Source organism: Etheostoma cragini, chromosome 2 (genome assembly GCF_013103735.1).
Source record: "Etheostoma cragini isolate CJK2018 chromosome 2, CSU_Ecrag_1.0, whole genome shotgun sequence".
NCBI classification, from domain to species: domain Eukaryota; kingdom Metazoa; phylum Chordata; class Actinopteri; order Perciformes; family Percidae; genus Etheostoma; species Etheostoma cragini.
The window spans coordinates 22125795-22152177 of record NC_048408.1 but is presented as its reverse complement, the minus strand read 5'-3'; the positions used below and the strand labels follow the sequence as shown (position 1 = coordinate 22152177).

Sequence of the window (26383 nt, the reverse complement as noted above, 5' to 3'; positions counted from 1 at the left end):
TTTGAAATATTAAAAAAAAAAGAAAAAAGCATGAAATCCTTGCTACATGGGATTAGCAGGAACATGCAGGAAAAATCAGAGGCACTTCATGGGGCATTTGCATCATCCATTACACCATTACGACATACTGGTAAATACACAACATGGAAACATGGAATAATTTATGTGAACATCCCATGAACAAAAATCATCCCCACCCTTTTTTCCACATAGTAAAAAATGTATATAAAATACAGTGCAAACTTTTTGCTCATGCTTTAAACATAAAGAGCGTCACTTCTATTTTCTTGTAGCCTACATACTGTAGACTTATATAGTCTGCACTTGAAAATAAATAGTCTTTGTCGGTACACAGCATGTACTGTATGTATCACTTTTAATCCCTTCAAAGACAACACAGCTTATATTGTGATTGTGATATGTTTTGGACAAATCAATAAAACACTGAAATGTTGTCAGGTTCACAGAGTTCCTGAAAAAAAGACAGAAGACTTCTTGCACTCTGACAGTAATGACACATGTAAAGACTGACTTTAGTAATCAATTGTCAGATGGGGCTACTTAGTGGATTAGGTTTATAGATTATATAGGTTTATGTATATTTTGGTCCCATCAACTTTATTAGGGTCTGAAAGTTCTGCAATGTAACTACTGGGGCTAATCAGACGACCATTCAGACCTGTCTGATATAATTAGTTGTTTAATTAGATGTGACATTAAACAATTGGTGCAGTGTTACAAAAAAAACTAAAGTAAAGTTTGAAATAACAACATTGTAAAAATGAAGTCATCCAAACCGGCAAGGGCCAAGTTAGCCGAGATAGGTTAAAGGTGTGGTAGTCTGTCTCTGGGGTACAATAAAATATAGAGCGCCTCATATTTGGGATTCTCCGGTATGCTGCCCACTGCGAGAACCCTGAATAAACACAAACAGCACAAGATCAGAAACAATGTTAGACATCATACTATATGTAATGTGTTTCAGCAATGGCAGAGGTGAGCTTTTATTAAAGTAAAAGTAGCAAAACCACAATGTAATACTCCAGTAAAAGGATGGCATTCGAAAGTAAACATTTTTAAGTATGACCAATATTTTTTCAATAAATGGGTATGCATTATTAATGTAAATAGCCTTTACATGTCATGGTTGGTCGAGGTAGAGATCATTTTAATGCTTAATCTTATGATGATCATATCTTTTGTCTGTGAAATTTTAATTCAAGTTTTAAATAAATGCAGAGAAGTAACCATTAAACGTAAAAAAAAGAACATGTCTGCCTAAAATGTTGTGGCATTAATACCTTAAAAATGTATTTGATGTGTTTGTGACTTAGAGAATGATAGTGAGGGAGGTTCCTTGATGCTTACTTGTGACTGACTACTGGATGGATTGGTACTGCTGAACTCCGAGAATCTCTTCTTCTCTGGTGTGCAGATACAGGAGACAAAATGGGCATACTCCTCTCTCACCTGCAGAAGGCAGCAGAACATCAGGAAAATAATCCACTGCTCAAATCCCCTACATCTTTGTAGTTACAATGTCTTTTGCTTTCTTGTATAGTTTGATCTGTTGTGTTAATATCTTACACACACACACACACACACACATGCACCTGCATACGCACACACAGAGCTACTGTACCCTACCTGTTTAGACAGTAGGCAGTGCATGACGAAGACCAGCGCTCCCTGCAAGCTGTTGAGGATAGTGAAGATGTACGCTGCTGCTGTAGAGTCTTCTTGAAACAGGAAGGCCCCAAACACCCACATTAGACCCAGTACCCACATCTGCGCGATAGCGGTCACTGTGAAAGCTCTGCAGAGCAAAAAGGAGAATGGAATCAGAAAACAGGCAACAGATAGAGAACAAAAGGAAAGATTAACATGAGCCCAAACACATGGATGACTCAGCAACCCCTGTACTGTCTGGAAACCCCCTGAATGGCGTAAGGAAGAGGTGGTGGAAAGAGAGAAGCCAAAAGCAACTGATGACTATGAAAGGTCAAAGAAAAAACAGTTTCTTTCAGTGTATCCTGCATTATCCCCTTGTAGTATTTGGTGATATATCCCCTTTATTTCTATTAATAACTAGCAATATAATTCAGAAGATACAGAGGGAATCAAAGGTATATGCAAGTGTTATCATGTAAAACACCGGGTTTAAATTTCAGTCCCTCAGAATCTGACAAAATTTGAACAGAAACTTGGATGGGTACAACATTTTCCACTGCCAGAAACCTCAGAAAAGTTAGGATTAGAATCAAATGCTTTCTGAGTTGTTGTTTTTTTAACTCAAGAACTGCTCCCAGAAGTTTCCATTCCCAATTCCGTGGACTAACATTGATCATTGAACATCTCTGATTGATGAACCATGATGCGTTCTGCGGCTGCACGTTAACACGGTGTCGTTCACAAATGCACTGAGTGGAGTAAAAAATGAGCATGCATGGACGTAGAGCGGGAGCCCCTCAGTAACAGGACATTAGAGAGAGCAGAGTTGGTTAAAAAAACATTCGCTACATTTTTCCCTCACAAAGTTCTCACATTCTTTCCGTTGATGCATTTTCAGTTCCCAAAGCTGCTCTATCTGGGCTACATAGGTATTGACTTTAGCTGTTGAATAGGTGAGGGTCACATTACTTCACACACCACAGCAATAGCAGACACACAAAAAGCCACACAGGCAAACAAACACACAGACTGACTTGATTTTGTGCAGTTTTGAGAGGTCTGGGTTGAGGCTGGTGAACTTCTGGGCGAGCTTCCAGACAGTAACGATGAAAAAGAAAACGTTGATGATGATGATGAAGCACACGGGGCCGTAGAAACTCCAGATGAGGCCGTCTTTCAGGGACAGCCAGCAGCTAGTTGGGAGGAAGGAAACATGTGCATGATAGGGTTTTCATGACGTCGCTGAGATAGATAACAGCAGGTCTGTGTAATGCAATGATGTCATTGCCATCAAACATTCAGTATGCAATCACACACACACACACACACAATCACACATACACACATACTATAACACTTACTGCTGGTCAGTGCCATATTCGTTTGGTCTAATGATGGCAGATATGACGACAATAACAAGGGGTGTCCCATAACCAATGATGAACAAATAGAGGGGCCGAATGGTGGCGTTGAACACCAGGACCACCATGCGATACAGCTGCACCCCTTCTAACAGCATCCAGGTAAACACTCCCAAGAAGAAGTAATGAAGCATCGCAGCAACAAACCTGCAGCTGCCCTGTAATAATGTAACGTGACAACATGAGATGAGATTAAAGAGGAAGCAGAGGAATGAAATTTCTCACAGCAGTGATATGATCAAGACAATAATTTAAATAAGAAATGTTAAAGCTGTTTTTGATGATTAGACAACAGATAGATTAACTAAATGAAGACCAGTGGGGGTAGAAGTTAGATTCTTACAGTAAGTTCTATCACTAACTTATCAGTAAAGTCATATTGCGATTACCAAAAGTAAAAGTATTCATTTAGGCCCTTTCAAAACATATATCAATATTACCAAATAATACATTGTCTGACCAACAATTATATAATTTAACTCTTTCATACACTGTTGGATGGTTTGATCTATATAAATGTAGCACAAACTAATAATATGTTTTTTGTGTGTGTCTGGCATAACTGCAGCTGTCAAATAAACAGTAGAAAACACAATATGTGTTCTGAAATGTTGTAAAGTACACTATAAAGTTGCATAAAAATTGAAATGCACAAGTTCTCCAAAGCTGTTATTTTCCACCACTTATTACAAAGACTTATTTGGTCATTTTGGGATTTTCCTCTCCACTGTCAGCCTTCTCAAAGCGTCTCGAAGCACAGTTCTTTCCCTTTTTTTGCCTCAACGTAACCACAGAGGTATTCAAGTGGCAGGAAGACAGGCTTGAGGTTTGCAGAAGAGTGCCTCTCGACGTATTAACTGGGCTCTGCTTTGTTGCATGGGTGATGAGTGGAGCAGTTCAAGCCATTGTAAACATTTTACAGAACTTCAATTACTTTCTTATTACATTAAAGACATATTCAGATGACTGCACTCTGTGTAACCACTATTTGTCACTATTTGTTTGCACATACTTACCACAGGTTTAGTTTGTGAAATGCCAGCCACAAATACAAGGTCAGCAATGAAAAGGCAGATACAGAGGTGCAGGTGGATGGTGGTTCGGGTTCCTTGTATGGAGCGGCAGAATTTGAATGTCAGGATGCACAGTATGAGGCACAGCAGGGAGATGATCAATCCTATCTTGGTCACCAGCTGGAGCCCAAACGTGTGCTGGTAGAGAAAACATGTTAGCTGATTAATTGAAATCATAGGGTAATTTGGTAATTTACAAAGTGTGTGTGTATGTGTGTGTGTGTGTGTGTGTGTGTTTGTGTGTGTGTGTGTGTGTGGGTTGTGCGTGTGTGCGTTTGTGTGTGTGTGTGTGTGTGTGTGTGTGTCAGCTTCCTACCTTTATAGGGTAGAGTGCCATGAGTACAGCAAAGCTGCTCAGATGTTCACATGTACACACAGTGTGTGTGGCATTGGAGTGCTGTTGATAACAACCACCTGTGGACCAGGTCCCACTCTCAGTCCAGTATGCGCAGACGTAATTCAAGTTAGCTGACTCCTCCACATCCTATAGACATAACAAAACCACTTGGTTTAAAGTAGGCTTTGTGTTTCATTTATATCTTCATGTTCCAGTACATCAAATACTTATTGAACTATAATGACTAATACACTAGGACAGGTGGGGCTACCTGTAAATGTCTGAGGGTGATGTTGACAGAGCGGCTCAGGTTCTGAGTGGATGGGTTGGAGACCACAACAGACACAACTCTAGAGGAGATCTGAAAGGAGGGGTTCACACCATCTTTTTCATGTCCTGTGAGCGCTTCAAAGGACCGGTTAACAGATATCTGAAGGTTCTTGTAGCTCAACAACGCAGCCAGAGCAAAACCTGTAAAGACATTAAGAAATGTGATTGTATTCATTGACAAAATTGTGACTTTTTTGTCAGAAGAGATAAGAAAATACTTTACCAGGGTACGATCCTGTCCCTGCTGCTGTTGTCCAGTCAGTGTCTAGTGTAGCATTTTCGTTGGTCAGATGGATTGGTCCAGTGGGTGGAGTCTTTCCCCTCTGCACTGCAATATCTAGATCTATTAAAGCAGATTTTGTATGGCATAGTTCACATTAGCTTTCCCACTATCAATTATTAATCATGAATGTTCGTCCATGGAAAAAAAACTATAAACTTGTAATTTTTCAAACACAGTATGCAAAGCATGGCTGAGCGTATGGACACTGTTACCTGTCTCAGAGGCCCCTATTTGTGTGCGGTTGTCTTTGAGCTGTGGGCCAATGAGCATAATAGCGTTCTCCATCGTACTGAGCAATCCGCTCACATCTTCACTGCTGTCCAGTTGACCGGGGGACAGGAAGGCATCGGTTGCTGTGAAAAGGTTCTGTCCAAGTTGCAAGACAACAGATGGGGAATCAATGAATACTTTGTGTCTTTATGTGTGTGCGAACGTGTCTAAGTTTTGTATCTGCTGTTCTGACCTCCAGTAGCGCATCTCCATCTGTTTTGTCTTCACCAGCGGCACTTGGTTTTGACAGAGCTAAACAGCTGTTTCTCATCATGGACAAAATGTCTGCCAGGCCTCCGAGCAACTGAGACACAGAGAGAATAATATGAATATTTAGTTTGCCCTCTACTAAAGTTCATGTAAACTAAACCCTACAGGGCCGCAGGGTGGACTAAGTAAGTAGAGGAAATTGGTTAAGATGTTTTTAGCAGTGCTGGATTATAACTGCACTCTGAGCTGCAGGGACAAGTTGGAAAATAAACCCACTCAAACGTAATGAATTGTTTCAGCATGTTAATCATTTAGCATCTTAAAGTGTAGTTTACCGGTGCAATCCCGTCGTATCCATTGAAGATTTCACAGTCAAGCTCTAGATGAAACAGAGCGAAACATCAGATTGTAATCCCGCAGGCTGAGTTTACTTCACTACAGTGTGACTTGAAAGCCGAGGAGTGTTATAAAATCTAAAAAACAAAGCAGCAGCACAGAACAAAATCCCATCCCCCTCATTCTGTGGGACAAATACCACATGTTATCTGGAATCTGATGAGTCAAAACAGAAAGTACACAAAGGTACTACAATGATTTATGTGTGGTATGGTTTGTCCCAGCATGGTATGAACAAGTAGAGGCGTAATTCGAGGAACTGAAAGTAAATTATGGTAATGGAGAGGGTTTGTATTTGCACCCATACACTCACCTGAGCATGGGGTCCTTTCGTTGCCATAAGTGGTGTATCCTTCTGAACACTTGCACTGGTAACTCCCATCACTGTTTCTACAAGTCCCTGTCACTCCACAGAGATCTTCGTTTTTCTTTTCAGCTTCGAGGCATTCATCTATGTCTGTGTAAGGAGAAGGAACGGAGATTTTAGGAATTACTGACATAACTTAAGGGCAATGATTGCGAATGGAACAAGCGTCTCTGCAATGGAACCTGCAGCACTATCCTGTGAGTCCGTCATTGTTGGCAAAAGGATCTTAGAGCCAGTTCTGAACTTTCCCGGTAACCATTGTCATTAGATTTTGTTAAGAGGTGCAATTTAGGGAGGCAAGAGATGTAATTACAGGGAGGAAGGAGAACAGTTAAATTAAGACAAAACAAAGGCATGTATGACCTTTTTGAGGTCGTCCCAGGACAAGCGGTTTTTAATTCCTAAAATATTCTTTAGGTGGAGGGAAGTTATGGATTCCCTGATTCATGTATAATCATTTAAAGCTTTATTTGAAACGTGCCCATGTCATTGTAATAATGCCATGGGTGTTGACAGAGGAGTTCTTTCTGTTATTTAGTGAGAAGCTCCTGCATTATCACTTCTATCTCTTGGCTGTTTATTTGAAGAAGAAAAACAACGAAAAGTTGAATGTTTCAGTAAAACCCACCAAAACTCTCAGGAGTTTTGCTAGTCCAATCTTTCCTGGTCTGGTGTGATCAGTAGTTTGGTGTGACTAGTGTTAGCAAACCTACCTACTTCATAATCTATTAAGATACTGTCTCTCAATTTCAAGCAATTGCGATAACATATATATTTAGGGAATGCAACTAGTCTCTACTAGAACACAATTAAAAATGGAAGTGTGATTCGTTTTTTGTCATGAGGTCATAATTCGTGTAAAAAATCCACAATTGAAAACGCATTAATTGGTCTTATCGATAACAATAATCCATGTCAACTTTAACTTTATAATTCTGTTGAGCAAGTTGTTTTGTGAGAAGTACAATACCAATCAACTGCAGACAAAGGTAGAGACAAATTAGTAGACTCTTCTTACCTTTGCAGTTTCCATGACTACTGTTGTTGTTGTTGTTGGTGTAACCAAAGCGGCACGTGCAGTTGAAGCCCCCAATCCAGTTATGACAAGTTGCAGTGAGACCGCAGATATTGGTTCCATCGGTGCACTCATTGATATCTGTCAGTAGAACAAGTGAAGATGGGTGAGAAGACTGGCCGAACAAGAGAGAGACACTGATCTCTCCCCCTCATACACATGCTTACCTGTGCACTGTCCACTGTACTGCGTAAAGTTAGCTGGCCCATTGTTGTTTTTGAAGCCTGGCATGCACTGGCAGTAGAAGCTGCCATTCGTGTTGAAGCACTTTGTGTGTTCTCCACAATGTCTTGGATCTTCACACTCATCTTGATCTGGATTTGGAAACAATTACATAAGAAAAAGTGAATGTCTTAGTCAATACACAATAAAACACAAAGTGGTGATATAAGAATTTAAACACGTGCTTCTGCTGTTTTCATTGCAATCAACTCTGAACATGAGCCGTGCTCAAATGGAAAAAAAGAGGTGGAATGTCACCACAAAAAAAGCCACTTTTCCTGGTCAACTTCAGTAAGAGGTGGGTGGACAGAAATAACAGAGTGGAGAGGGATAGTAGATATTAGAAAATACAGCAGATTATTACCAACACAGCCACCGTTAAATTCGTTGAAGCCGTTGCCACACGCAGAGAAACATTTCCCAAGCATACTCAATAAGCCTGCGGGGAAAGAGAGAAAGAAGCCATTTAGTTTCAATTTAACATACAATAAAGCAAGGCAAGCACATCTGTGCACTGTGCCTATTTGTAAGAGCATTTCAACAGTCCAAGTAACATCCGAGAAGGCTCCAAACGCATCTTTACAGGTGGTTGTGCTGTGTGACATTTGAGCAAAAATATTAACGCTGTGCACAGTACTGGTGCCCCAAATTTTTTTTGTCCCTGTCCCTTAGAGTGTCTCTGCCACTGCTGAAAGTGCAAGCACGTGACGAAACTTCCCCAAAATAAAAGGATTACACGCAGTTTCCGGCTAAGGTATTACACAATTTCCAGTTATGATACATGTCAGTGGCTGGAGCACAGTCTGTGGTTAGGTCATTCGGTCCTATACTTTAGTCCAGACTGAAATATCTAATATGTAAAAGTTGTATTTATCCTGCAAAATAGCTCAACCTCCTGACTTTTTGAGTGAACTGTCTCAACACTATTGGATGAGTTTCCATGAACACTGTACATATTACACCTCTTGACATCCGCATGTTATGCTAAACATCCGCATGTCAGTATTGTAATGTGACCATGTAAGCTGGTTGATTCAACACTGCTCTGTCTAAAGCAAATAGAGCTTCTTCCATGGCCTAACCTTGTTGATTCATGGGTCACCAATAAAATCTACAGTAGCTGCTTTGACTTTAAGCTGATGACATCTGCCATCCTTCCTTCATTAACACTTTTTTCCATCTTTTGTTTGCCAGGTCTCATTTTGTAATAATGTTTGTATAACCTCAACCCTGTTATGCACAATCAAGTTATAGACATAATTTATTTCAGGAGAACCTAGCCTATCAGGATATGTTATTTGCATTAATGTATACATTGTTGAATCACTATATAGACAAAAGAAAAGAGTAAACAGAAATGAAATCTAACAGAAATGTACACAAAGAACAATAATGACCATTCCTTTTGGCTTTTGAAAAGGGTTCTTCTAGATGTTGGCAATCAGGGGAAACAGAAATAAACTATGTTTATATCCTCTCAGGGCTCTCTCTTCACTGAGCAAACTCTTGGAAACACATTGCTTCATGTGATTGGTCAAGAAAGTTGTCAGTCAAAGTTATGGTAATTTTCCCAAATCAAAGATGGCTGCCGGCTGACAAAAACAGAAACTAGCCAATAGTCAATAGTCAATCGTGGATTTATCGCTCTGGAACTGCGTGCATAGTCTCTGCACAGGCTCCAAAAAGCAAGTCTCTACACTGTATGGATCCAGGATGACCAGATGAGAATGGGTAAAACTACCTAAAGATTTTTTTTGAACAGTTTTTACTGTTCTATCAGAGTATAACTACTCGAGAGTCTGATCTTGAGACTTTGCTCCAATTAGGGCAAGATTTGTGATCCAGGACAACTGCTTGGATTACGTGACTGAGCCGAATTTTTCAGGACGTCTGGTCACCCTATATTGATCTTCAGATATTAAACAAGACATCTAATGAGGATTAGTAGTTGGGTTTAACTTAGTCTGGTTTATCAGATGTACAGTGCGGAGATAAAGCCTGGATGTAAGGTATGTTCCTCCCTTTCTGCTATCTCTGCTATCTTTTTTGCTAGAGCACCGTCCCTGCTTCCAGAGCTTAGCACTTTCCAAGACAATTGTGAATAACAAACAAGCTACAGTGTTTTTTTCCTCCTATCTCATAGTGACAAATAGTTTAGCCAGACCATACTCCAGCACTGTGGAGATAGGTCTCTGTGGAAGTAAATCTGTTTCATCAAATTTTAAAATTAAAAAGCCATTGAATTTCTGGCACTAAAAATGTACGCATTTAAGTTACGTATCAGAATGTTTTTACTCTGAACTTTACTATTTTTTCAACAGCTAATTTTCATCTTTCAAGTACGTAAATTCCGAATCAAAAATTCAACGTAAAACATTTCAATATAACACATTCAGATGCAAAATACAACTTTCAACTAACATATTTGTATATACTTGCTCAAATTCAACATGTTTAAACGTTAGATTTTGCAGCTGAATTTGGCCTGTTGAATTTGAGAAAGTTGAAAATGTAGTAGTTGAATTTAATACATAGTATTTTGCATCAGAATTTGGTATATTGAATTGTTTTATGTTGAATTTTGGATTCTGAATTTAGGAACTTAGAAAAACAAAGGTGAGAATTTGTAAATGAAAAGAATATGTTATGAAAATTTGAAGTTGAGTAAAAGTTAGAGACCAAAACTTCAGATGCTTAATTTCAATGCATACATATTCTGTGTCAGATATTCTGTTGCTTTTTAATATCTAAATCTGATTAAACAGATTTTTGTTCCATGGGTCTGGCCATGAAAGAGTTGGTTGAACTGTACAGTGTTTGAGTAAAGTTGTCTGTGTTTGCTGTATGCCACCTTTTCAATGAAATACTCTTAATCTGTTTAAGTGTGATTGTTGTCTTCCTCCTGCTAAACCCATCCCATAATTCCACCCCCTGCCTGTCAGATTAATTACACTCCACAACGGACACATGCCAGTCACATGGTCTGGTCTAAGTAAAAAGTATCCCATATCGCCCCTGTGTTTCCCCCCCAGGATCACAATGAGCCCTCTGTTGCCGCGGAAGCTCCCACTTTAGGAAAACCAGACCAAGTTTGACAGTGAGTATATGAAAGAGTGTGACTGAGTCTAACTGTATGACTAAATAACTGTGGACAGAAACAAACCCTGCAAATATACAAAGACTGACTTTGTGCTCAGCTTGCACCTGACGTTAATTCACCAGTAAGCACAGTGGTCAATGAACAGTCTGTAAGTCTGTCCTCTCGGTGTGTCTCTTCCGTCTCACATTTATTGACAAGCAGTATGTTGCATTATTTTGTCTGTATGTCTCTCTTCTGGTTTCATATGCTGTACGGTTGTGCCTGATAGAAGGTGGAAGTTATAAATGCAGCAAAAGGTTGACAATGTTTGCATACAGTTTGTATTCAACAACCTAGCAGCATATAAAGATAAAAGTTCATGAGCAGCTGTTCTTGCTCTTCTACAGTCTAAAAAAAAATCCTTGGACTTTGTCATGTAGACCTCGGTGACCAAGGTTCTTACTTCACAGCAGCCACTCTGACCTCCATGCATCACCGCAGCAAACCCAGCTGGAGGGCTGCTCACTGTCTGGCAGTGTTAACGTTACTGAAAGATCAATTGATCTGCTATCAAATTCACAAGTTATGACCTCCTGATAATAGTTGCCAAATTTATAGTTGAGCTTGTATTGAGGCTTGTATACAAAAAACATGTATTTACATTTGTTTCTGAGCTGCCACATCTTTAAAAAAAACTGTCTGACTGAAACAAAAAGTTCAAGAATGTCAACTGAGCGTTACAACATTTCTAAATTCCCTGTGCTTTTTGTTTCTTTTCTTTTTCTTAGCCTTTACACACCCACCCACCCAGTCACACACACACACACAAACAAACACAGACACACACACACACACACACACACACACATACACACACAGACACACACAAACACACACAAACACACACACACACATGTTCATTGCTCATAGACAGACTTACCAAGAAGAAGTAGCCCTTTCCCAGACCCCATGTCAAAAGCAAACCGATATCCACACACAGTTGATGACTTTGAATTTGTTGTGAATCTTGTAAATCTGGTTGATGTCTTATAATAAGAGTTTAGAACCTGTCACAATGTTCAAGAAATCTTTGTTTTTTTCTGACTTCTCTGTAGTCCACAGTCCTTAAAATCCAGTATGAGAATCCAAAAAACAAAGATAAATCCTTGCTGAAGAGGATAATTGTATGGCCGGGAAAATAACAGTGAACCTTCACCAGCTTTCTTCCTCCCTTAGATTCACTCTCAGTCTGAGCACGCCTCCCTCCCTCCCTCCCTCTCTCTCTCTCTCTCTCTCTCTTTCTCTCTCTCTCTCTCTCTTTCTCTCTCTCTCTCTCTTTCTCTTTTTCTCCCTTTTTACTCATCTGTGTGGCCTTGTCTTGTCACATCACTCCTTACTCTTTTTTTCACTCCATATCTTTCCATGTGAACACATTTCTCACACTAGCAGCGTATCACATTGCTTTCACAACCCCCACCCCCACCGTCTTTCACATTTCCTTTTGCGCTCCAGTGGGCTCTATTTCAGGAGCTATTCACAATACTCCCACGAGAGAAAGAGAAAGAGAGGAGGGGGGAACCGAGACCGAAGAGAGGCCGATGACAAACACTCAATCTAAACAGCTGCTGCTGTGTGTGAGTTTTACCAGTAAGTAGTTGTATCTGTTCCCATTCTCCCCAACTCTAAATCCCCTCCTCCTTTTCCTCATTTCCAGCCTCCAAATATTCAGCCCTTCACCCAATTCCAGTGACAAACCTTCTGTGTGTTCTCAATCCCCCAGACAGCAAGAAAACAGACTAAAGATGGATGTAGGATGATCTCAACTACAGTGAAATCCTTCAGAAGACCACAATGATGTAGTTTACAGAGGGGTGCTGTACAGTATAACTCTATCGTCTAATGACATAGCCAAAACAGTCCACAAACATTAAAGTATAGCCTGTTTTATCAATATGGGCTTCATAACAAACCAACTAGTACAAACTATTCAATGAATGATAGTACAAACTATGTGAAGGCACTTTGGTTAAAGTGTTTGGTTACTATTTTTTTCACAAAGCCACAGCTTTAACTTGTACCTCTACGCCCCATCCCCCTCGGTTACTGTTGCTACATCTGACAAGTACCAATAGATCTTTTAACAGTTTGTAAACACTGATGACGTTAATAAGTGTGTGCATGCAGTTTGGCAACGCAAGTATGGCAGAAGAGGAGAAACATTAGCTTACCCAAGCTATGCAGGGGCATTAACCACCAAAAATCGTGATTGCTGACAGACTGCCAGAACTGTGTGCTGTTATTGAGTGGGTAAAGGGACAAGGGGCCCAATATTCTGTCTTCAAATATATATATACTAGGTGGTGTGCAAAAAAATCGATAGATAGATACTTCGTTGAAATTCAAGGTCGCAGTAGCTTACAAATATGATACACAACATGCACATGCATCATAAGAGGATAAAAATCCAAATCTACATGACCAACATGTGTATATATACGGTTGAGGGGGGTTCAGCACCCTGCTAAAGAGCACCTAGGCAGTGCCCAGGAGCAACTGGCATCTCTCCAGATACCAGCCCACACTCCATACTTTGGTCCGAATGGGGACTTGAATTAGCGACCCTCCAGTTCCGAACCCAACGCCCTATGGATTGAGCTAGTACCACCCACTATATATATATATATATATATATATATATATATATATATATATATATATATATATAGTGTATATATATATATATATATGGCTGGGCAAGTTAACGCGTTATTATCGCGTTAACTCATTAATTAATTAAAGCCGACAATTTTTTCTTTGCGCGTTAACGCAGTTGTTATTATTTCTTTATTACTGTAAAAGTTTGTTGCTCACAGGCTTTGTAAAACTTCAAAGTTTTTTTTTTTCGTGTCCTCAGTCCGGTGGTAGTCCATACGTTTTGACAGCTGGTTGCTCTGAAACATTTCTCATCCTGTCGGAGTTCTGTAGAACTTAAGTCCGCTGTTGGAATATCACTTTTTACAACCAAACATTTTGATGCTGGTAATTCAGTGTTTAAAGCTTGATGAATGGTCTGGTTGGCTAGGGCAAAACGTCACTTCCAATGGCAGCAGGTGCATGCATATTTTTTTACGATAACGACTGTGAAAGAGTCTGTGCAGTTTACAGTGATAACTGTAGGAGGTTTAGCACATGAAATTCTGTGCAATTTCATAAACAATGGGATAAAAACCATCTCTCATTTTACTGTTGCTAGCAGATTTAAGCAGCTGTGTGCTATTTTGCTGCTCACGCTACAACTTCTGTGTAGACACTGTGTAACAATATCACGGAGACGGCTGACTGTGGTTGTTATAGAGTAAACTTCCTCAAATAGGATACAGCAAGACAGAGACAATGTTTTCAAAGGATGTATGTGTCATGAATCGTTTTTATTTTTTAGGTAAACCTACAATATAATGGAGTTGGTAAGTGGTAGTGAGATAGTTGGCTAGTTGGAGCAGTTAAACAACATGTTTGGTTCAATTCTTTAATTTTTACTCTTTTGTTTTTGGTTCTGAAAACCCTAAAAAGTAAACACAACCGTCCAAAATCTTTGATTGTGAAGTATTGCTTATGCTACAACCACATTCCCTGCATCTACACATGGAGATAGTCGTGCTTGCTTGACATACCTACCATGTGGTAGGTTAGGGTTACTAAGCTATGATTAAACTATTTCTGTTTAGCAGAGGATTTTAGCAAATGGTCAGTTGAATTTTACTCCACTTCTTTGTCTGTGATGCAAGAAGACCCTAAAACAGAGATGGGAATCCAAAATCAAAATCTTAAAAAGAAAGAAAGACCTTTATTGTCATTGTTTTTCAATGACAGACAGTCTAGCAGTTCAATATGACAGATTAAATTACAGACAAATAGAAAAATAAAATGCAAACAGTTAAAGTTAAAATAAACAAATAAACCCAATGAGGTGGGACCATATACTTTACATGAAGTTGTTGCATTTCCAGTTTTTGAAGGTTTCATTGCACATAAGTCGTCATGGTTACCATGCAATGTACTACAACAAAGTCCACCACATAAGCGTGTGTTACATATGGTAGCCGGAAATAGGTTATGTACGCATCTTTTACCCTTTGAAGGTGGATATGAAGCAACTCGCTTCAACAACTTGCTTCTGTTTCCTGGAAGCAAAAGACAAAGCCTAGACAACTGTTGCAAAACACACTATTGCTGTTGCACACAGTGTCAGCCGTTTCCATGACAAGCAGGTTGTGTATTCTCAGATTATTTTAGCTCATTCACACAGACAGCAAAGCTAGCGGACATGACCTCTTTTCCTCCCAACAGTCTCTCATTGTCACTCTCTGTCTTGGTTGTTTTAAGCATCATCTTCACTCTCTGTCATCATTTTTCATCATATTCACAAAGACAGAGGACCAGACATACGGAGACAAATGTGCAGACACTTGGAGACAGACAAATCACCCGCACATGTAGCCAGGAAGAGGATGAGAGAATGCAAGTTAACATCCCCTTAGCATCTTCAGTAAACAAAAGGCTTAACAAAAGCAGATGCATCTTGCTAACGTGTGCGTGTGTTTGTGTGTGCGTGTGTGTGTGTGTGTGTGTGTGTGTGTGTGTGTGTGTGTGTGTGTGTGTGTGTGTGTGTGTGTGTGTGTGTGTGTGTGTGTGTGTGTGTGTGTGTGCGCGTGTGCGTGTGCGTGTGCGGGCGTGCGTGCGTGCGTGTTCGTGTGTGTAACGTGACGTGCAGCCAGTGAACATTACATTTATCCCACATGCAGAAAATGGACGTCTGCCCATTGCGACCATCAGTCATCCGAAAGAAGAAACGACATGGGAAAAATGTCAGAGAGAGAATGTTATTTATAAGACTAACAAGTAGCAGTGATCTTTAGACAGTATAAGAGCAGTGTGTGTGAAAGAAAAATAGATCAGCACCAGAGAAGGAGATTTAAGTTTTTTTTACTCATCAGCAAATACATTTCAGAGCTAAATTGTCATAATTGCTTACATAATTGCAGATGAAGTTCAATCTAGATATTTGGCTCTGTAACAGCCTTTTTTTTTTTGCTCAGCAATTAGAAAGGGAAAACGTGTATGCTTTACCATCAAAGAGAACAGTGTTTTAAATCACTGTTTTTCAAAATAAGAGTTGTGTTGTGGGAAAGTTTGAAAGAATCCCAAAGGAGGCTTGAGTAATTTAAATTGAAATTTAAATCAGCTGTTGTAAACTACAGACAGATTTCTTACAATACCCCAGCGGCCTACAAATTAAGTGTTATATTAAAGTCGGTGTCATACTTTATTTAAAAGCTGCTTCAGGTTGCATCTCAGTATTGTGGTGGAATGTTTCTGCATCATGTTTCAAATGTGGAATAAACTTTATGAAACTGACCTATGACTAAATGTCAGTGCCCAGATCTGCTGACACACACACACACAAAATACACAGGCAGGCACTTACAAAGGATCTTACATATGGAAACAGAGGAGAGTAAATGGAGAGAGAGATTATAAGTTTGCAGTTGCAGTTGCTGTTTACATCCTGCGACTCAGTCAGGCACAGAGAAGGACAAACACAAGCTTTGGAAAAGAGCTTTTCATTGGTTTTTCACCAAATCTAGCATCATATACTGTATGTTATTTTCCACCAGCCAGCCAACAGGATATTATATGTCTCTTAGTCACCACATCCTATTCCTTCCCCTTTCACCCCATGCCTGTTTTCATCTTACTCTTCTACTCACTTTTTAAGGGTGTCATCACTACTTAAAGAAAATAACTGATGTCATTCAGTTCTTATTTTAGTTTTTTTCTACTGTTGGTTTATCAACACAAATACAGAATGCATGCATTTTGTAAAGCAAAACTTAAATGTTGGGTTTAAGAAATGGAAGTATGACACTATGTCTGTACACGTTGTACCAAAATCTGCTTTCGATCCGACTCCGAACGTTTCTCTTCTGCTTTCTACTGTTTGTTTCTAACCCAAACCTAAAGTACTTTCCTTGTTGAGCAAGGGACTTCACTGGGGGAAGTTCCCTTTCATCTGTTATATTCAAACCCATTCTTATTGGTCCTCCATTGGCAAGGTAACATGTTGAGCGCATCTTCGCTGTCCAATGAGGAAGGACATGGCTCCAAACTCCTTTTGGGTCGTTTTTGGTCACAGATCAAAAGGTTCTAGCATGTAAATGCAAACAAAAATACAGTTAATCAACATCACATTGTCTTAGCCTAGTCTGAGAAAGCTCCTCCCCTGCTGGAAGGCTACGTCCTGGTGTGAAGCAAATGGCTTCTTTCTAAATGTAAAATGCCAGACTTGACCTGATCAATAGTTTAGGGTCAGAGGAACAGAGGGGAAGGTGATAGACAATAGGGCCGGTCTTGACCTCTTCACAGTGACAATGCATATTTTCTGAACCTGGCTGCATCATACAAAAACAGAAATACATTGTTTTCAAAACATTGTTTAACTTTTAATAACTCAACAATACCCAGGTATGGCTAACACAGCGCTAACAAATGTTATTTTTTCTATGTCTTATACTTTATGTACATTGTTGTCCTATTTCTACTTAACGTGCATTTGTGTTATTCTGATGTGTGTAATATACCTTTTGAGCTGCTGTAGCACACGCATTTCCTCAGTGTGGGATTAATAAAGTCTATTTTGACTTATCTTATTTTATCTCATCTTATCTGTAACCCTTGTGAAATAAGTAGGCTACTGGAAATTACTCTATACCTATAATGTGGTTTGAGTTCCATGTGAAGAGCAGGAAGTTGAGATCAAAGGATGTACCAGTACTGGGTTTTGTATGCTTGGCAACAAGCAGCAGCAGGGTCTTTCCAGCCAGATGGAGCTGGCTGTGTTTTTAATGTCAAGCACCAGTGGATGCGACTAACAGGGCTGTCATTATGTGTAATCCCCACCTACTTCCAACCTACTGTTAAATCTGTTAACAGTAGGTTGGATAGAAAATAGAATCAAGAAAAAAAAGATTTTAAGAGAATGAAAATGTATTTACAAAACACATCAAACTGAGACAAACATCTTAATTTTTTCAAATTTCTATGTGGACTGCTGAAGTCAATCTGTGGTGTGGTACCTCTGCCTCAGTCAGTGACTACTCTTCAGTCTAAACCTTAGACAACTTTATTAAGAAAGGATTCTGAAAGGTCTTCACAGAGTTTGTCCCAGGATTGTGAAATGCCCTTGGGTTTACTGTAATATTTGTAGATGACTGAATTATGAAAGTAACTGACTTATTCTTCAGTTTGTTATGAATATCATGGAACCACAACACGGTCCTGGGATTCCACCTACCCGTTAAATGCTTTAACAGCCCCTCTCTGCCTTTTGCTTCAATGTTAAAACTATTAAACCACGACTCAGGCAGAGGCCAGTAGCTCTTGCCAGTACTGCGTCAAAGCAAGTTGCATCTCCTTGATGAAAGGTGTGAAAATGTGAAACTTTAGAGCCGAGAGCAGAAACAACACACATACCAAAGTGCAGATGCTCACAGCTCTCAGCTCACAGCTCTGATGCAACTATAATAACTAAATATAACACTTCTTTAGCCTTCATCGAAAAAAGTATAAAAAAAAAAAAGAAGAAGCTGTTTGCACTACCAACTCATCAGATGTTGATGCTTGGTCAGTGGCTCTCGAAGTCAGACATGGCACCCTTTTAGCGTATGTATGGGCATGGCCTCATTGTAAAATGACGTAATAGGAGGAGTGACAATGGGAGTAGTGTTAAAGACTGAACATCTACATAAGGATGCAGGTTGGGCTGTTGAATGGGTCAAAAAACACCTGACTTTCAGCCAGGAGAGGCTGTGGTTTGTGTCCCATTGTTTCCCCGTGTGTCACTGAAACGCACACCTGGTTTTACGCTTCGTGTTGAAAAATTACACCAAAGTGTCCCCATCCAGAGTGTTAAAAGGTGACACCAAAAGGTCCTGACCAAGTGTGTTGATAAATTGCACCAAATGGAGTACACAGAGTGGTACAAAGTGACTCCAAGGGGTTCTGACCAAGCAAGAATGTGTTGCAAAAAAAGTTGCTAAGTTACAAATCTAGCAGGAGCAACATTTGTGGTGTTTGGTGTTTTAAGCCACCAACGTCAAAGGCAGCACTGCCAGGAAGCCACTAGGATTAAATTAAAGTTCAGGGTTAGGTGCCTTGGAATCAACGGTCGCAGTGTTGCCTGGAAGTCGACTTTGGGGGCTTAAAACCCCATTGAGCAACATTTGTAGTCATTTGGAATGTAGTTTGAAATGCTCTCTTCTTTTTGGTCTGTTTATAGTCTCCACAAAACTCCTGTTGGGAAATATCTGACTTTTAAGCTGCTTAATGCTCACTATGTTTACCAGCTAGTCACTAACTTTGTCTGCTATTTGGTACCTTTTCATTTGACACCAGTCATTTGCCGGCCCCTGGGAGAGCAAACTGGGTCACGAAAAACCAAAACAATGAGCTGGAATGCATCAGGTGATAATCATCTGTTGGTTAGTCACTGTGAGCAACTCACTTATACCACACATAGTCATTTTTCCTCCATTGTTGATAGGAAAACATTGACTTGTGCAGCTACAATGATTTTTAGAGGCACGAAGATGTAAGGCAAAATAGAAATACACCATTACCAAATAAAAACACTTTTGTGTAACAGATTTCTTTTTCATATCTCATCCAATTATGTCAAATGTTCTTGTGACTCCTCACATTTGTCTCGTCCCATCTAAGGGGTTTTGACCCCCAGGTTGAGAATCAATATTTTAGGCGATTAAGCTTGGAGGCCTGAGTGCTGTGTCATATGTCAAGGTTGTGCGTTTAAGCACCTTAATATATATTATTCATCCAGATCCTATTGGAATATTATGCTGCACATATACAGTATTTTCTCTCATAGTAACCTATGGGCAGGTCCCTTCCTGTGGGCAGTTGATCTATATTTTCACAGAGTTTTTACTGACCTATCCTCTTTCTGCACATTACAACATTTCAGCTGATTGATGTGGCACTATTTGTTAAGATCAGCGTCATGGAAAAATGCTATTTGCTCTTGTACCTTCCTGTTGCACTAGTTTGAAACAGTAACATTTCACTGACACAATGTGAGATCTGAGGCGGCGTGTGATACACGTGGGTTATGCACTCTGATAGTCAACTTTGCTCTGCAGCCAACACAATACAAGAACTCGGCTCCCTATCACCCCAGCTCTCCTTCCTACATACTGAATAATCTGTTGTTTAAACTGCTGCCCTGCCACAGCTTGTCCAAGTTCACCAGGTGGAAACCATAGCAACAGACTTGGCAGACGCCCCCCTTCCACCTATCACTTCCTGAGGAAACTCTCCCCTCATTGGTTCCTTCCTGAGTGACCTGGTTTTCCCATATTATTACTGCAGGGACATCCCGCTGGTCTTTAACCAAAAATATTATTTGAATATATGGCAGAGTAGAGGAAAATACATATTTGGGAGTATTTTGCTCCCATTGTGTGCTGACACAGCTTCAGGACTGATTGCCTTTTTCTTTTTTCTTTCCTCGCCTCTTAAGGCTAACATAAGCAATGCACGGTCCAGAGTAAACCTAACACTGCTGTGTACTCCTACTGTAATATAAACTAATGAAATGCTTCTGAAAGTGCACAAATCCTTTTTCTTGGATGTCATCTGGATACCTGTGAACTTCGCTGTTTATATCAGACTCCATTAGAGAGAAATACAAAGGCATGCACAGATAGAGAGGAATCATTTTTAATGAATTAGAGTTTCCTCTCTGTCTCTGATAATGTTTCCCTTTGTTCCAACTCAATAGCTCTTTATCATTCTAAATCAAACTGTATTTAAATGGCCATCCTCTAATATCCTCTGTAGTGCATTTATTTTTTGTCTCCTTCATCCTCCCTCCCCCAGTCTGTCTGTGAAGTGTGGGGGTGGAGTGAGGTGACAGAGGGCAGATGTTTCCTCTCCAGCTTTGAAGATGCTTGTAAAGATGGAGTGAAGGAATAGTGGAAAGGGTAAAGCCTGTCTCTCCGTGGAGGTTGGGCGTTTTTACGAGGGAGGCCACAATCACGAACAGCAGATACAAGCTCTCTGTCCTGGCAGCAGCTTTGGAAATGGTAGCTCTCTTTCCAACCTCCGGCTCCCTCCACAAACCCTAAATGTTGAGCTAACACCTCATTTAGTCAAAGCTGCTTTAAATCCTCTCTGACATCACGGCAGTCAGCGTTTCATTTTGCAACAGGTTTGTTTGACCAAACTGAACTTTGCCTGTTCAAGAGGATTTCACAGTCCATATTTATGCAGAAAGTTGCAATTATCAGCCAAGTGTTTTTGTGTTTTTTAAACTTAGGGATGAAACGTAGTAATTTGGAAAACAATAGCTTGATTGTGTACTGCATCTGTTCCTACAGTTGTTGAGGGTGTGAAGGCTCAAAATGCTCTTGGCATGAAGGCAATGGGTGTGCATTTAAAAGCTAGATATTGCCACCATGTGGTTCAAGAAATGACTTTGTGAAGCTTTTCTCAGATTGAATTGAAGGCATTATAAACATGGCCAAATGACAACACATGTTAAAAATTAAGAGACTGTATGTATGTAGTATTACCAAAATAGGGACGTGGGCTGAACCCTTGCTGGACTTTGGAAAAAAAACATCCTCTCATCTAATGTTTGAAAATAACATAACAGTGTTGCATTGGTACAACACACGTTACTGTAATATCTAAATGCAAAATAGCTACCACTGTGTATTCACTTATCACTCATTACTTAAAAGATTCTGGTAGCCAAGAGGGGAACTCCACATCCAAGACTGTTAACAGGTCTTTGGGGAGAACTACTTCTCACTTGTTTGACCCATTTTCGCTCATAATCATTTGTTTGAAGTTCCCAATTTGGATACACTTCAGAGAACACACAACAATTTGTCAAACATTTTCCACGACAACATAATATTTAATTGAAATTGTTTTTATTTTGTCTTTTATTGTTTTAATATTTATTGGCAAAATGAGGGGTTTTATATCAGATCTTTTTTTTCTTGGTTTTTGTGTCCTTTCAATTTTGGAAGTGCAACAGTGTGGACTGAGCAGATGACAGAAAGGGAGGCAGACGGGGTGCAGACACATTCCAGCAAACAAACTCCCACACACATACTGCAGGACGTCAGTCCGCACTGAGCTCCAAGGAAAAGTTTTTCAACGGGTAATGTGAGACAGGAGCGACAATTGCAACAGTATCAGTTTTCTATAAAAGTACAAAGTTAACCCCTTGCAGTATGTGCAATAAAATCAAAAGTTTAAACAGCATTGATAGCTTTCACTTTCAATGGCAGAATATGAGAATCTATTCAATATCCTTTTCTCTGTTTTCTCAGTATTAGCCATCTGGCTTGAAGAAGTTGGAAGCATCCACAGTGTGGTCACAATGGATTAAGCTGAAAAAAAAGCAAAGGGAATGTAAAAGATAGAGCAGAAAGTCAGATTAGTTGTTTTGACAGAGTTTGAATTGCTTCAACCCAAACACCAGCTCACCTTTTATGATGACTTTGGCCAGTGCCTCGCTGTTGCCGACATGGTTGGTGGCCACACATTTGTACATTCCGCTGTCGCTCAGTTTAACGTGAGCTATCAGCAGATTTCCATCCTTTGTCGTCTCTGCTCCTGGAGGCAAGCTCACCCTGCCCACCCGGCTCCATTCAAAGTCAATGGGATGAGAGCCGTGGGCAAGGCACTGCAGACGCAGGGCGTCTCCGGGCTGGAGCCTAACCTGGTCGGGCAGGCAGGTGGCGTACGGAGGACCTGCATGAAAGAGAAGACAATTACTGTTATTAAGAGCAGTGACAATCACGATGCACAGTGTGTGTTTATCATCTACGCTGTCGACTTACTCTCCACCTCCATTTGTGTGTATGCTTCACTGTAGCCATGAATGTTGGTAGCATTACAGATGTATTGTCCTGAATCCTGGCGCCCCACGCTGGTTAGTGTCAAAACTCCACCGACCACTGTGTGTTTCCATGGCAATGGTGCTCGCAGCTTGGACCAGGTGATGACAGGAAGAGGGGAACCTGGAAGGAGGAAGAGAAAGAGAGGATCAAGTGAAAAAAAGAAGTGAGAGATACTGACACAAACACACTAGCATACAAACATCTTACCACTGGCCTGGCACGACATTGTGATTGTATGTCCCTCCACAACTGTCATTTCTGTAGCGCCCACTGAAGCCACCGGTGCTCCCGGCTGCCCCTCAACAATAACCTCAACTTTGACTTCTGTCACCCCCTCATTGTTTTCAGCCCGGCAAATATAAACTCCTGCGTCCTCTGGATGCACCGCAGGCCACTGAGAAAGGAGAAGGCAATTATGTTCTTTATGCTATCTTTAAATGTGGAAATAAATGAAAGTCGGCCTAGTACTTGTGCCTAGTGCAGGTGTTCATAGTTCACCTGTATTGTGTTGACATCATTTGTCTCCTTGGTAACCAGCTGCAGGGTGGAGCCTTGGCGTTTCCAGGTCAGCGTGGGACGGGGCCTGCCTGTGGCATGACACTCCACTGACACAGGGGAACCCATCCTGACCCTCAGGGGCCCGGCTGGCGTCAGCTGTACTTTAGGAGCATCTGACAGAAAGGACGTACAGAGTGACACATTAGACCTTCAGTAATTAAATAGATCAACAGAAACAAATCAAAAGCATCAACAGTTCAGGTATATTTTTCAGGATAAAGCCTGCCTCAAGAGGTCAGGCTTTGCTCCTCACCTCCCGCCTTCTGTGTGTCGCCGTTCTCAAGCTCTTTTTTTGGGGGGAAACAACAACAAACTTTGGGCTAGGAAGCTACGCGCTGAAAATGGCGTGTGTGGCAAACATTTGGATCATGCAACAATGCAGGCCTGCTTGGTATTTTTTGAAAGATTTACAAAGATCATGTTTACGCTTTCCCTCTCCGTTTTCGGTCTCTATCGTCTATTAAAGTTAAATACTTCACTATGTTCGCCAGCTATCGTCACTAACTGTGTCTGTGTGCCGTTTGGTGCTGGGCGGGTAACCTGAGTTTAGGACGCAGCTTAATAAATTCCTCTGAAAAAAACTGCATGTTGCTACTGGAAAGTTAGCTAAAAGATTGGTGATGGGGACCCTGAACAGAAAAGTTGCGTTCTGAACTGAATTGTGAACACAATCTCACGTTTGACGTTCAGCACAGCAGCGACAGTGCGGCGGCCTGCAGAGTTGGCTGCCACGCAGCGGTACTGGCCCTGGTTTTCAGGTTGGGCGTTGGCAAGCGTCAGCACAGAGCCATCCGAACCAGTCTTAGCATTGTCTAGAAGGAAAAAGAGGAATTCAGTGAAACTTCACAGATGGTGATACTGTATGTGAACAATGATAACATGTAATCCTGACCTGGTAATCCTTGGTTATTGGCTCTCTTCCACCCCAGTTGGATTGGCTGTGCACCTCTTGCCACCTGGCATCTAAAGCTGACAGACTCCCCTTGGCGCACAGTAGCAGCCCGGGGCTCCACTGAGATGACGGGAGCCTGACCAGCCACTGCACAGAAAGAGATCACTGTTGGTACCACACACACACACACACACACATGCATGCATGAACACATGCATGTAGTGTACAATGCAACTCCGTGAACCTTTAGACGGGTCTGGGTAAAATCCAGCGTAAACACACACAGCCCCAAAGCAAACACGCTGAGCAAATACACAGATTGAATAGAATTGCTTTTGATGACAAAGCAAAAAAAATCAAGTACAGAAATTAAACAGAATTATCTCAAAGACATTGTGTCAGAGAGGAATACTAAGATTTTACTTTTATATTATGTTATTGATTTGTATTAGTATGTAAACCCCAAACTATGTTTACCCCAAATTACTAAAAAATGGTTGTCATGCAGATAGTTTTGTTTTGGTATGGCCTGATGTTGAGATTACTACCTTGTTTGTGAAGCTCACAGAATTGAAAAATTACTTTAAAAAAACAGCAACATGTCTTATCAGAAATGTCTATAGTCTGGATGATCAACAGATCATGCTTTCAACAGCTTCCAACTTCTATTTCTTAAGTAGAAACAGACAATGAGGTCCGTAGATGATCCATAGTAATCGGGACATTGCTTCTAAAAGGAAACTGCTGTTGAAGTCTACATATTTTTCATATTGCTGGGTGAGCAAGTTTGTGTGACCTTTTTTAGAAAGTAAAAACATAAAAATACATCTCTACGGATTTCAATTAAATTAACAGAAAAGCTCTGTTCAAAGTAAATCGGACACTTACCTGAACACAACAGAGAACACAGGATCAAAACCCCAGGTGTGAAATCCATGATGAACAGAGAATAGTCCCACTTTCTCCCCTGTGAACAAACTCTCTTTCACAGGGTCTGTCTCTTTTTCATACAATCAATTTCAACCTTTAACCCCTAACTTACCATGTACCCCTTATCCTATTCAAACATGGTCCACAAGTGCTAGTCACGTATGAAACGTTACACTGGCACATTGTTATTTTGCATTGAACTTTTTTTATCCAAAATTGGCCGGTGTGCCTGACTGATACCCGGTGACATTTCAGTCGACATGCTGGTAACTGAATAATGCTAACAAATAACTGAATAAAGAGAAGTTGTTAGAAATACTGTATTGATCCTGAGGGGGGGGGGGGGCCGTGGGGCTGGACTTTGTGACTTTGCAATAATTTAAGTTTGTCAAACTACTCTACATGGAGACATTACTTATGTTGTTCTTCAGAATATTATTCTGCTTTCCAAGAAAAGGATTTCTCTCTAGTCTGACACTCCATGTGGCTGTGTTGTATTGACAAGTGAGCCGTCACTGATAAGTAGCGGATGAAACACAATTCAAAATTACTGAATTTGGGATATTGGTGAGCTGGTAACCTTAAATTAGGCTGGAGAATATTCAGAAATAATGCTTTAAAACATTAAATGTAGAGAATTTGATCAAAACTATCAGAAATCAATAAAGAGAGAGAAATCCCTATACTTTTTCATAATAGTTAGTATCAATGCTTTAATACAAAACCCTGATTATCAGCCCCCCAGGTAGGTAAGAACTAACTGTAATTTTTTGCAGTCTAACAAAATGCAATAAAAAGTCTTAAAGCAACACGAAAACACTTTTCCTCTTCAGTCCCCCTATAGGTTGGAAGTGGAATTGTCAATTAATCAACCACTAACCTGTACATAGTTCTTTCGACACTGCTAAACTTAGAGCCGTGGTTACGCAATGTGAACTTGAGACGATCACTCTTGGTTTTATATTTAAACACCAAATTCTGTGACAAACGTATTTTGTGACTGTAGGGGGCGCTGTTCCCACCAGGCAGCTTGAGCTTACTCAAAGTGACGAATTTTTTTTTTACTTGATATACAGTACTTATACATGAGATATAGGCTATATTGCATTCTAATTGACTAGTGTCTATCCGTAAAACTAAATAAAAGAAACTAAGATGTTACGGCAACTCTCAGCAAGTTGTCCCAGGGCGTCTACAACTGGTCCAGAACTCAATAAGTCGCACATCACTCTTGTTTAATCCTTGTTACATTGGCTTCCGTCAAGTTCCGGATCCAATT

At 40.3% G+C, this 26383-nt stretch overlaps 2 protein-coding genes across 3 annotated transcripts; both read right to left on the bottom strand.

Moving 5' to 3' along the window:
- Positions 1-7: 7 nt before the first annotated feature.
- On the bottom strand, positions 8-12247 carry LOC117958128 (adhesion G protein-coupled receptor E5). Its single transcript, XM_034894396.1, has 18 exons — positions 11905-12247; positions 11675-11801; positions 8020-8094; positions 7601-7747; positions 7377-7514; positions 6305-6448; positions 5931-5974; positions 5579-5689; positions 5328-5481; positions 5056-5175; positions 4774-4973; positions 4482-4649; positions 4109-4303; positions 3033-3250; positions 2706-2864; positions 1648-1816; positions 1369-1470; positions 8-916 (listed from the first exon to the last, which is right to left on the bottom strand). The coding sequence occupies exons 2-18, from the start codon at positions 11703-11705 to the stop codon at positions 875-877; spliced, it is 2217 nt and encodes a 738-aa protein (XP_034750287.1). The 5' UTR covers positions 11706-11801; positions 11905-12247; the 3' UTR covers positions 8-874.
- A 9493-nt stretch (positions 12248-21740) lies between these two features.
- LOC117934725 (basement membrane-specific heparan sulfate proteoglycan core protein-like) lies at positions 21741-25329 on the bottom strand. 2 transcript variants are annotated; one of them, XM_034856652.1, is made up of 8 exons: positions 25063-25329; positions 24175-24321; positions 23960-24094; positions 23223-23395; positions 22932-23118; positions 22665-22844; positions 22309-22575; positions 21741-22211 (listed from the first exon to the last, which is right to left on the bottom strand). In XM_034856652.1, the coding sequence occupies exons 1-8, from the start codon at positions 25109-25111 to the stop codon at positions 22207-22209; spliced, it is 1143 nt and encodes a 380-aa protein (XP_034712543.1). In that variant the 5' UTR covers positions 25112-25329; the 3' UTR covers positions 21741-22206. The 2 variants fall into 2 exon arrangements, with proteins under 2 accessions (XP_034712543.1, XP_034712536.1); XM_034856645.1 differs by having other exon boundaries at positions 24175-24339; positions 25063-25188.
- Positions 25330-26383: the final 1054 nt, after the last annotated feature.